Here is a 12,763-nt window from a genome sequence, read left to right as displayed (position 1 = left end):
GATTGTAAACAGTAATAACCTGCTAAGCAAATGAATTCATTTATATGTAACAATTTAGTTTGCACTGTATAAATGGTACAAGCATTGGAATAATAATGTGCTCCAAATCAGGTCTGGGACTGGACGTCGGGAAAGAGTTTTTCTTTGCAAGGGCACAAAGAAGCTGTGAGGTGCTTCAGAATTCTCGAAAATGTAAAACTCCTTTCCTGGTCATTTGATGGGACTGTGAGGGTAAGAAAATAGTTAACTGTTTATAATAGGAAATGGGCATCTTTCATTTTCTATCTTTAATCCTTAATCCTTTTCTTTATCTTAAAAGGAACCTATAATTTAGATTCATGCAACCTGAAAAACGGACAGCATCTACCAGAGTCTTGCATCCAAGAATGTCTTTCTCTGAAACGCTGCAGTGTGAACACTGATCAGTGACTATAGGTCTCTGCCTATGTATATACAGGGAAGACACCTATCAATTCACTGAAGTGGGGCAGGGAGAAGCCAGCTGTGGGCCGCACGAGTGTAGTTAAGTTTCTCTACATAGTCGCTGGCTGTTTTGTCAAACTTTGGCCCCGATTCATCAAGATCAGTGTTGTTCACACTAATCTTGATGGAGTCTGACACGTCCTAATGAATCCGGCATGTCTGAAAAGTGGGATTCGCCTCCTTGTACACCTCGCCACAAATCTTACTCCAGTCTAAGACTGGAGTAAGATTTGGGGCATAAAGAATGTCGCTACTTGTCATGAATGTGATGAGCTGACTCGCCTGAACTTCTCCCACTTTGTCGGGGCTGGGCGAAAATAGCGTGAGATCACCAAAAGTCGCAGAATTTTTGTGCTACAAATTTTTGCGACTTTTCAAAGCTTTTTACACTTTAATTCTGGTGTAAAAGCTTTAATGAAACGGGCCAAAGAAAGACCTACCTGGCTACAATTGCAAAGCTAGGCTCTGAAATATTGCTGTCCATAGTTTGGGCAGGTAGAATCTAATGACAGGTTCCCTTTAAATGTGTTGTAATGTCTGAAATGTAAGATGTGAATGGAGAAGAGGAGCAGAGCATTTCATTGCTGATTTGCTACAAGAAACAAGGCTGCAAAGTGAATAAAAAGGTGATGAGGGAAACAGAGGACTTGGGAAACAATCCTGAGGGGGTTGAAGGAGGGTACAATTGCAGAGCTAATCTGCTATGATAAAGGAGCAGGTAATTTCACATAAGATGTGAATGACTGATAAAAACAGTCATACACAAATTGAGGCATAATAAAAAATAAAAAAAAAAGTCCAGCAGTTTTCCCATTGTACTATAGAGTCTGTGCAGCAGGATGTCCTGTACCACTCTGTGTGAGAACTCTGCCCACTTCTGTAATCCACCCTGCTTGTCTGTAACTATATACTGATCAGTCTTGACAGCATGGTGCTAGGAGGAGAGACACCTAGTGACCACTTTTAGAGCAATTTTTCACAAAAAAACCCCACATTTTTGATAATGAAATTATATTATATTTTTGCTAGTGTCTACATAAGCAATTAAATAAGCATATGTTTATTGAAACAACGATGACCGTTGAAAAAGTTGGGGTACCTCCAACAATATAATAGCTTTAAATTGTGACAAAAGAGGCGATTATACAGATTTTATTAATATCACCTGTTTAGTATATAAAAATCTTCTGATGTGTTCATCCAACATAAATTATCCTTATATGATAAAGCACTGCTACTGCTGCTCTAAGTCTTGATCCTGCCAGGTTTATATGGGATTTATGGTAAATTACAAGAAGTCGCCAGAATAGGATAATAAGCACCCATGCCGCGTGACCACTCAAGTGCACAGTCTCACATTTGAGTCTTCTATTACATAGTAAAAGATGACATTGATATATCTTGTGGTGGCTTCGCTGAATGTGATGATGATCCTGTTTTATGGCTCATCCTGCCATTTGCACGTTATCAGACTGCTTTATGCTTTAGAACCAGTGTATATCATACAGATCCTTTATTGAATACCTTTGTTATGTTTGGGCACTTTCCATATAACTCTATGGTTTTGAAATGTTTTAGGTATGGGATCTTCAGAGTGGATGCGCAGAAGACGAGTTTCAGTGTCACAGTGGTGCTATACTGTCCTGTGATGTTTCATCTGATTCACTGAAATTCTCATCTACCTCAGCTGATAAGAGCGCCAAGGTACGGCATTACATGTGTATTCCCAGTGCTGAGGGCCATGATATAATACCAGATGGCATGTGATACTGGGTGCTTGGGTGCACTGTATAGAAGAGAATATACTGTACTGTATAATGTACTGCATGTGCATATTCCACAGGCTATAGTATTGCATGTGGTTCAGCTATATTGCCCCCCTTCCCCATGTCAGCCTGACACAAGACTGATGTATATACTGTGGAAGCTGTACCTCTGGGCAGCATGATATACCTGACCAATATGTTTAACAAGTGTATCAGCTATCATAGGATGCATCAAGAATTTGTCTCTCAGCACAAAATGGCTGTTCAAACCAAGCACAGGCACTTGGTGCACCTTTGGTGAGGTTCAGCAGTTTGAAGTACCTACTTGTTTTGCGTCTAGCCCCGCCCCCTCTTCCTTGATTGACAGCTCTGGATTTACAGTAGCCAGATGGCGATTGAGATGGATGTAAAACAAGTAGGTGGGAAGGTACACTGAACTGCTTGGCCATGATGAGGGTGAACGAGCACCTGTACTTGTTCTGAATAGTCATTTTTTTGTAGACATACTCCTCCTTTTTGAAGGTCTTTATGCAAATGGAAATACATCCTAAAATAAATAAAGTTATTAAATGTAATCCATTTCCCAAAGTGCTCACTGCTCCCTTCTCTGGATATTGTCCTGTGAAAACCTGCATGTTAAAGGCTTTCTCCTACATGTTTGCCCACTGGCGGATACAGAGAGAAAAGGACCCCCGTTCAAGAACAATATCTGGGCCCTTTGCAGCCCAAGAGCTCCTACAAATGCAAAATTGCACCTGCTTTGGAGGTAAAAATGGGCTTCTTACCTCTTGAGCCCCTGCGCAGCCGCACAGGTTGCACCAATGATTTGTCCGCCCCATGTTTGCCGATGGATACATCCCTTACTTCTTTCATGACAGGTTGCACATGCTCAGTAGATACCTGCTATTTTTCTATAGTGGGTATCCTCTACTTACTTTTCAGTGTAGTAGTGCAGAGTAGTAGGGGCAGACATGTATTACATTTATTGATATAATATTAGAAACTATGCACAGCACCATCTCTCCGCTTGGCATATCACAGAGCAGCTTGGCAGCTAGCTAATATTATCTGAGCAGGCAGGAGATGAATATGTCTGGAGAAGGTGATTGTGGGAAACGTAGTTTACACTGGTTACATGGGCAGCATAGAAGAACTAGCCACTTCCCAATGAGCACAGAGACCGTTATGGAGACGCTGAAGGCAGAAAAAAGGTATAACAAGTTAGCCACTGAGTTTCTGAAGGCTTGGTGGGGTTGATTTATAGAGATTATTAGACTACAGGGAGTTTGAAAAAAAATACTGTAGGTTCTGGTTACTGGTGGTGCAAATCAATCCAGCCATAACAGTGGTGTGTGGTCTCTGGACGGGAGTGGGAGAACAGCCTCCTTCCTGACTGTATCCACAACTCTTCTTTTGTTAAGCCGGCCTGGCGTCATTGTTGAGGTGACTTGTGACATTCTACCAGGCTGGCTAATCAAAGGAAAAGCCACGGGATGCCATCAGGATAGAGCGGCTACTGACCACTCTCGTGGCCAATGGACTGGGATGTGTGACTAGATTCACACCAACTTTAATTCTAGTGGTATCACCCTTGTAATGGTTACAAACTGTAAGTCTTGTCCATTTCATCTTCATTTGAAACAAAATGAAAGTATTAAAGGGGTTGTTCACTACTTTATATTCTCCTCCCCATGTATCCCCCCGGGGCCCCTAAGACTTATTGTAAATACCTTCTTTTGCTGATAGCGCCGCTCACAGGCATTATCACTGGTCGCTCACAGGCATCACGTGACCCCAGGATGCAGCCGCCTCTGACATCCACTGATGTCACGACAAGTACTGGCAGCAGCCGGGGGTCACTATCTTCCTGCCTCTCCCCATTCATTGGGAAAGCATGCAGTGGATGCTGGGTGTGATGCGGGGGGTAACTTCACCCACAACCCAGCAGCCACCGCGGGGACCCCAGCGCTGAGTCACACCTCGCTTGTTGTGACGTCAGGGCGGGGTCACATGATGCCTGTGAGCGGCCAAGGATAGCGCCTCTCACAGGCAGAAACAGCAACAGAAGGTATTTACAAGAAGTCTTAGGGGCCCCGAGGGGATACATTGCGGGGGGGGGGGGATAAAGTAGTGGACAACTTCTTTAAAGACTTCAGCATGATCACAATAGTGGTAGAAATAGTACATAACAGTGACGAAGGCAATTTGAAGACTGACTGATTGGTGTGCATGAATAGCTTGCCGGTCAGGTAATTTACCGTAATCCGTGAAATGTACAGTATCTCCCTAAGTGATGGGCAATATTTTTACAATATTTTTTTCACTGTAATTATAGTACATCGTAGTTACCAATGGATATATCGAGAAGAATGAAGATAACAGATGTAAATATGCATCATGTGTTGTCTTACTTTTCAGATTTGGAGTTTAGCTGGATTATCTCTTCTCCATGAGCTGAGCGGTCATCAGAGCTGTGTACGATGCTGCCACTTTTCATCTGATAACCACTATTTAGCAACTGGTGATGATAATGGTGAAATAATGGTATGTTTTTTTGCTCAAAAGAAGGCTTGTTTGTTGTGGGATGAGTTATAATTTTGAATGACGCTATCTATTTTACCATGCTATGCACCAAATAATGGGAAAAAATTCCAAGTGCTGTGAAATTGCAAAAAGAAAAATGTAAAAATGGCATGGTGGTATGATTTTACAGATCACTACGATTACAGTGATATCTAATGTGCATTTTTTTTTTATTTAAGTTGTGAAAAAAAAAGTTCAGAAATTTGGAAGAAAATAAAAATCACTTTTTCCACCATTTTCGAGACCCATAACATGTAACTTTTTTTTGGATCTGGTGCATTTAGCTTGATTAATCTCCCACATCAGAGCAGATTTATTAATAATGTCTTAATTCTTAAGCAGGCAGACTTATACTTGCAGTCTTAAAATGTGTGAGACTTATTATAGTGGTTCATGCTTTTTGACAAATCTGGCTTATTTTTTTTACCAAGTCTAAGTTTATACCACTTTATCAGTTGACTTTGTGCTAGCAATGTATGCCACATCCCATTCATGTAAATGTTCCTTTTATAGCGCTGTGGCACCTTCTTGTTGGACAAGGCACAGAAAGTTTCTAAAACACAATAAATACATATTTTTATAAAAAGGAGTTTCGATATGGTGGTAGCTTTAAATATATATGAAAAATTGCCCTCTCTGAATGTTTCACTGTTTATACAGCTTCATCAGGGAAGGAAAGGGGCAAAAAGTGTAATTCTTAGGCCTCATTCAGACATACAATTTTTGCGTACAAGTGCTATTCGTGATTTTCACGGATATCACTCATACCTATGATAATCTATGGGGCCATTGACATGTTTGATTTTTTTTCCTCCGACCGAGTGGTCAGCGGAGAATATCGGAGACATGTCTTATTTTGATCCGAGGGTCTGATCAAAATCTGCAATGCAAGTCCATGGGTCCAGGAAAAAATCGGACGGCACTTGGATCACTCCCGATTTTCATGTGTGAGAAAATCGTATGACACTTGTACCACACTCTGATCAAACTCTGATCAGAGTCAGATCATAATAATTAATCCAGTTTTTTTGCATACAAGAAAATCGAATGTCTGAATGAGGCCTTAGGCTGTGCAAACTTAGACTAGAGAGTCTTAAAATGCGGGAGATTTATTGCAATGGTTCATGCTGTCTGACAAATGTGGTGTATTTTTAGAGTATAAGATTACAGCACCTATTAGTTGGCTTTGTGCCAGAAATGTCAATTTTTGAGAAGCAGAAAAAATGTACAGGATATTCTAGGCGCTGCCAGTGTATGGAGGATGTCAAGAGACAGGTAGATGAGTTTTTTTTATTGTATCACTTGCGCATTTTGGAGTTGATCCAGCGCATTCCTCAATCTGGGATCGAAACAAGATTCACACAAGGAGCGCTTTCCCTATTTTTGTATAAGAAATGTCAATTTTGGCACATGGTGTCGCTTGTGAGACCACTTTCAATTTTTGTGACGCCATGACCCTTTTATAGGAAGGTGGCACCTTCTTGTTGGACAAGGCACAGAAAGTGTCTAAAACAATAAATATGATGTAAATCTATTTTAGACAAACTGCACCTCTATTCTAGCTCATTTAGATTGATAAATCTCCCTGCTGTGTTTATATGAAATATGACGTGCCATTGGACCACTTGAGTCTTCAAATATTTTGCTTTCCAGAAATATTCTTAATAAATCTTTCTTCCATTGGCAGATTTGGAGTGTGCAGACTGGAGAACTTCTGAGGCAATGCCAGGAGACTTCTGTGAATAAAATTGACGGCTGGGTGACAGATATTCATTTTGCACCTGACCGTAAACTATTAGTAACCTCTGGAGCCCATGTCAAGGTAAGCTTGGGTATAAATTGGTGCTCACTGATTCATTTTAATTTCTCCTATGTAAAGAGGCTGTAGAAATAATCTACAATAAAATGAAGTATAAAGGAGATTATATAATTAGGGTGTAGTTACCAATACCAACCTGTGATGAGATGCGGGAGCATAAATATGAGTGCTTTAATATCTGCTCTACTTTTAGAGCTTAACTTCTTCTATATTGAAAAATTACTAGTATAGAAAGGATCCTGTAAAGAAATCTATTGCTGGAAGATTCTCCTTGGCATTTTGGCACGTTATACAGTTAGGTCCAGAAATATTTGGACAGTGACACAAGTTTTGGCATCTTAGCTGTTTACCAAAACATATTCAAGATACAGTTATATAATCAACATGGGCTTAAAGTACAGACTGCAGCTTTAATTTAAGGGTATTCACATCCTAATTGGAGAAAGAATTCGGGAATTACAGCTTTTAAATATGTAGCCGCCTCTTTTTAAAGGAGCCAAAAGAAATTGGACAATTGTCTCAAAAGCTCTTTAATGTGCTATCTTCTAGTTAATCTGTCATCAATTAAGTTGGCAAAATGTCTGGAGCTGATTCTAGGTGTGGCATTTGGAATCTGTGAACCCACAACATGCAGTCAAAGGAGCTCTCAATGGAAGAGAAACAGACTATCGTTAGGCTGAGAAAAAAAAACCATCAGAGAGATAGCAGAAATGTTAGGAGAGCCCAAATCAATAGTTTGGTACATTCTTCAAAAAATGAGCGCACTGTTGAGCTTGAAAACTCAGAAAGGCCTGGACGTCTGCAGAACTCATCAGTGGTGTATGATCACATAATTCTTTCCATGGTGAAGAAAAACCTCTTCACAACATCCACCCAAGTGAAGAACACTCTCCAGGAAGTAGATATCTCAGATTCTAAGTCTGTCATAAAGAGAAGACTTCATGAGAGCAAATAAAGAGGGTTCACCACAAGGTGCAAAGCAGTAATCAGCCTTAAAAATAAAAAAGCCAGATTAGACTTTGCCAAAAAAAAAACAACATCTGAAGAAGGCAGCCCGGTTCTGGAAAAGCATTCTTTGGACAGATCAAACTAAGATCAACATGTACCAGAATGATGGGAAGAAGAAAGTATGGAGAAGGCTTGGAAAGGCTCATGATCCAAAGCACACCACATCCTCTGTATAACATGGTGGAGGCAGTGTGATGGCATGGGCATACATGGCTTCCAATGGCACTGGGTCACTAGTGTTTATTGATGTGATTTGAAGACCGAAGCAGCCGGATGAATTCTGAAGTTACAGGGCTATACTTTCTGCTCAAATTCAATCAAATGCAGCAAGGTTGATTGAATGGCGCCTCACATACAGATGGATAATGACCCAAAACATACTGCGAAAGCAACCGAGAAGTTTTTTGTTTTTTTTAAAGTAAAGTAGTGGAATGTTCTGCAATGGCTGAGTTAATCACCAGATCTCAACCCCATCGAGCATACATTTCACATGCTTAAGACAAAACTTAACCCCTTCATGACCTTTGACGTACTTGCACATGACGGATTTAATCAGCCATCATGTGCCTTTAATAGCTGCGGGTGGAGTGGAGCTCCGTCTGTGGCTCTTAACCTGTTAAATCCCACTGTCACCCTCTGACAGCGGTAGTTAATATGCGCAGGAAGGGGTGCATGTCATTCCACGTGCCCTTCGGCGTGCCTGTGACGTGATCGCTGGACGCCGATGGGTTGCCATGACAGCCAGGGGTCTCATTGTTTAGCTAGTGTTCATAGGACATCGTGATTTTAGCTATACATAGTATAAGCAATCAGACAATCACAGCTTCAAGTCCCCTAAGGGGACTATTAAATACAGTGAAAAGTGAAAAAATGTATAAATATGTGAAAAAATAAACAAAAGTTCAAGTCACCCCCCTTTTGCCCCATTACAAAAAAATACTAAAAAATACACAGATTTGGTATTGCTGTGTTCGTAAAAGTCAGATCCATCAAAATGTAAAATAAATGGCGACACAAGCAAAAAAAAAAAAAATGTAAAAAAAAATTCCAATTTTTTCTTACACTACTTAAATAAAAAAATATATATATACATGTTTGGTTTCTGCTTACTCGTGCTGACCTAGAGAATCATATTGCCAAGTCAGTTTTACCATATATTGAACATAGTAAATAAAAAAAAAAACTATTGTGGTATTGCACTTTTTTTTTGCAATTTCAACGCATTTGGAATTTTTTTTACCGCTTTCCAGCGCATCATGTGATAAAAGGAATGATGTAATTCAAAAGTACAACTCCTTCCGCAAAAAAACATGCCCTCATATGGCTGTATTGACAGAAAAATAAAAAAGTTATGGCTCTTAGAAAGGGAGGAAAAAACTAAAAATCGGAAAATCGCAAGGTTGTTAAGGGGTTAAGGCATAAAGACCCACAAACAAGCAACAACTGAAGTCGGCTGCAGTAAAGGCCTGGCAAGGCATTACAAAGGAGGAAACCCAGCGTTTGGTGCTGTCCATCACTTTCAGACCTTGGGCCGTCATTGCCTGCAAAGGATTCTCTACAAAGTATTAACAATGAATATTTTACTTATGGTAAAAGTCAATGTGTCCAATTACTTTTGAGCCCTGACATGAGGAGGCTTTGAAGAAAAATGGTTGCAGTTAAATGTTTCACAGGATATTTTTGCTCATCCCCTTTTAATTATACCTGAAAGTCTACACTTCAATTGCATCTCAATTGCTTCATTTTAAATAAAAAATAGCGGCCTGCAGAGCCCAAATCATGAAGGTTCGGTCACTGTCCAAATATTTCTGGAACCAGCTGTAGTTGCCCCCTTAATTCTAAAGCCATGTTTCCCAAATTCCAGTCCTCACGGCCCCCCATGAGTTATGTTTTCAGGATTTCCATAGTATTGCACAGGTGAGAGAATTCCTGATGCCTTGATGATACTTCCATCACCTGTGCAATACTATGGAAATCCTGAAAACATGACCTGTAGGGTCCGTGAGGATGGGGTTTGTGAAACGCTGCTCTAGAGTAATTAGCCAAGTTAACGAGCTCCAATATTGCCTCCTTTTGGGACTGATTAATAACATGCAACATATGCTGTTATGGTTTCAGCAGATAAAGGTTCTTCATTGTATTTCCAGTTTTGCAATAAACTTTCTTGATTAGTCCCTCACTGCCTTGAAGGTCTCTGCTTTTAGTCATTTCGTAGGAGCCTTCAGTGTTTACATCCAGGGGATGAAATTCTGTCCTGGTCATGTGATGGACGCAGAGGTGCTGATTACAGTGCAGGTATCAGAGCAGTGTCTGTAACCAACCACCCACCTGTGTGTCCATCACATCACTTTTATTATGGAATGACAGCTTGCAGAGATCTTGAAAACTGAATTGTGACCGAAAGTAAATTGGAAATTTGTTTAAAGCACCACTCCAGCGTTTTTATTTATTGCAGTGGAGCTTGGAGTGGTGCTTTAAATGTAGTTCCCCTGTCTGATACTTACTTGACGTCCCCTTCATCCATTTCCAGCCTCGCTCCTTTTGGTCTCCGGCGAAAAGTGACCTGCCGGGAGCTCCAGTGTTTCATGGAGCTGCGCGCAGGTCACTTTTCGATACAAGTCTATGGGAGTCTCATTCTGGCCTTGTTCTGGCTCTCATAGACTTGTATTGAGTTCTTCAGACCTAACTTCTGACTTCTGGCCAATCAGAAGTAACGGGCGAAAGATGGCATTCTGGGACTGGAGCAGCGTCGGTAAAAGGTGAAGCCGCCGGAAGGTGAGTATATGACTGAGGGAAGGGGGCTTAAATTTAAAGCGCCACTCCAGCCCTGAAAAAAAAAAAGGCCGCTTGAGTGGTGCTTTATCATGTCATTATCTACTTTTCTTGCATCTCTAACAAACAAAATGGCAGGGAATTTATCTTCTGGGACCTTAATTGATGCAAACTACCATTTAGTGAGCAAAAATGTGACCACTAAGTTGGCTTTGATAGGGCTTCATACAGATGAATTAGATTAAAGGGGGAACCTACTGATCCAAGCTGAGTAGCATATTCTGTTGCTGATACAAAATCTAGCACTTGCTTTAGAGAAGTGGTCTTCTTTCTTAGAGGTCTACAGATAATGATGGCTGATGTAGCACAGACCTCCCATATATCTGCGGCATTGTATCTCTGTACTGCTTCAATAGACAATGTTTTATCAACAAAGCCGCAGGAATGCTTTCACTTATAAAGTCCTTTCTCTTCCACAGTGGTGGGATGTGGACACTGGAACCTGCAAACAGACTTTCTACACAAATGGCACAAACTTGAAGTCAATACATCCGTGTTCTTCTTTCAGAACTTTTGTAACCATTGACAATCTTGGAATTCTGTATGTGCTTCAGCTGGTAGAATGACAATGACGCTGCGTGCGTTAAATATGCTGTTCCATTAGGTTCCTTTGATAATCTACCTTCTAGAACAGGACGCAAACTGAGAGCAAACCAACAGGGATCTTGTACACTTCTCAGCTTAGCACAGCTCTCAAATACGACATGCTGGGTTTTTTTAATTGCCACTTGGCGGTAGGCGGGGCAGAATAACACTGGATTGAATGCCTTTTAATCACACTATTTTCCTTCTGCTGTCATCAGCCTCCTGTACTGAAAGTCACCTTAAAGTGACTGCTCCAGCCGCGCAGGCTCCATACACAATGCAGAGCTTCAGAAGTGCCCATTGGACTCTGTTTACATGTTAACCCTTGGCTTCATTGCCTGTGAATACTAGCTATATACATTATTGCATAAACTGTGAATTCATTTCCAGGGACAAGAGCATTTTTCTCTCGATAAATAGGCAGCAGCAATATATAATTTGCCTATTTTGCACTAAATTATAAGTTTTGAAAATGACTCCAAAAATTATTTCAGAATGATTGTAGCTTTTATCAGGAACAAGGGGCGGTACACAATATGTATCAGACACCCAAGCCTAATTCTGTGCGGTATTTCAATGTTTGGTAGAAAAATACGTGATTTATGCCATGTTTGATAAATATAATAATTGCATAAGACCGATTTGGCCCACTGATTTCTCTGGTGTTTCATCCCTGTGAATGTAGCCATTATTTAGGGATGACTTGGTCTTATGAGACATTAAAACACATGTAAATTGTTTTTCTAGTATGTAGGACACTACAGTAATGTTACCTAATGTCAGCTTTTGAGGGGTTAAACATACAGGCATGTCTCCTCTTAATGACCTGTAAAGGTACCTTTCTTTTGTAAGTTTTTTTTTGTTGCATAAAGCCATAGTTAATCTGAACACATATAAAACTTTTAATTAGGGGAAAGTGGTATCCTGCTCACTTTCCAGAAGCCTATAGTTCTCAAATGTCATTTCTGTTTACCAGATGACTGTAAAGGTTTGTAAATTCACAAAACACTATCTGGAGTAAATACTAGACAGGAGGAGGGGGATGCAGCTGCAGCTTCTTTTTCTTTGATTTTCAGTTAAACTGTTAGAGGGGAAGTAAAACATAAGTAGAAGTCATAACATGAGTAATAGAAGAATAAACCAGCAGGGGCACACCGCACGAGGAAGAAATAAGAAAAATCCGGCACTCTGAGGTGAGTATGGTGAAAAAACATGAAACTTTTATTAAAGTGGTCCTAATAGATACTGTGTATCATACGTGACCAGTCAATGGAGACCTTCATGTGTATCAGGCCACAGGATGTAGGAGAAGTTATAGAGGAGGCAGCGCTGTGTTTATAAGCGACGTCCGTCCATGCTCCAGCGATGGACTTTGCTTATACAGTGCTGCCTCCTCTATATCTTCTCCTACATCCTGTGGCCTGATACACATGAAGGTCTCCATTGACCGAAATGTCACGTATGATACACAGTATCTATTAGGATCACTTAATAAAAGTTTCATGTTTTTTCACCATGCTCACCTCAGAGTGCAGGATTTTTCTTGCTACTTTAGTATTACGGATTGGGATCCTTTCCGGGCACCTACTGCTGACCGGAAGTGCCGTATTGTGGAATCACAGCTACACTGCACAGTACTGTCTAATTTCCTGAATGTTTCTGCTGCAGGAATCCATTTTGCATAGTG

General features: G+C 40.5%; 1 protein-coding gene across 1 annotated transcript in view; it reads left to right on the top strand.

Moving 5' to 3' along the window:
• APAF1 (apoptotic peptidase activating factor 1) overlaps positions 1–12,316 on the top strand; it is a 114,288-nt gene extending 101,972 nt beyond the window's left edge. The window contains exons 23-27 of the mRNA XM_073651445.1: positions 112–231; positions 2,062–2,187; positions 4,668–4,793; positions 6,520–6,654; positions 10,911–12,316. Of these exons, the coding sequence (XP_073507546.1) occupies positions 112–231; positions 2,062–2,187; positions 4,668–4,793; positions 6,520–6,654; positions 10,911–11,057 (654 nt within the window). The 3' untranslated portion in view covers positions 11,058–12,316. The remainder of the gene's footprint in view (positions 1–111; positions 232–2,061; positions 2,188–4,667; positions 4,794–6,519; positions 6,655–10,910) is intronic.
• Positions 12,317–12,763: the final 447 nt, after the last annotated feature.

The sequence above is a fragment of the Phyllobates terribilis genome, unplaced genomic scaffold (genome assembly GCF_046119375.1).
Source record: "Phyllobates terribilis strain yellow unplaced genomic scaffold, ASM4611937v1 Scaffold_11__3_contigs__length_659146591, whole genome shotgun sequence".
Classification (NCBI taxonomy): Eukaryota; Metazoa; Chordata; class Amphibia; order Anura; family Dendrobatidae; genus Phyllobates; species Phyllobates terribilis.
This window is presented reverse-complemented; position numbering and strand designations above follow the sequence as displayed.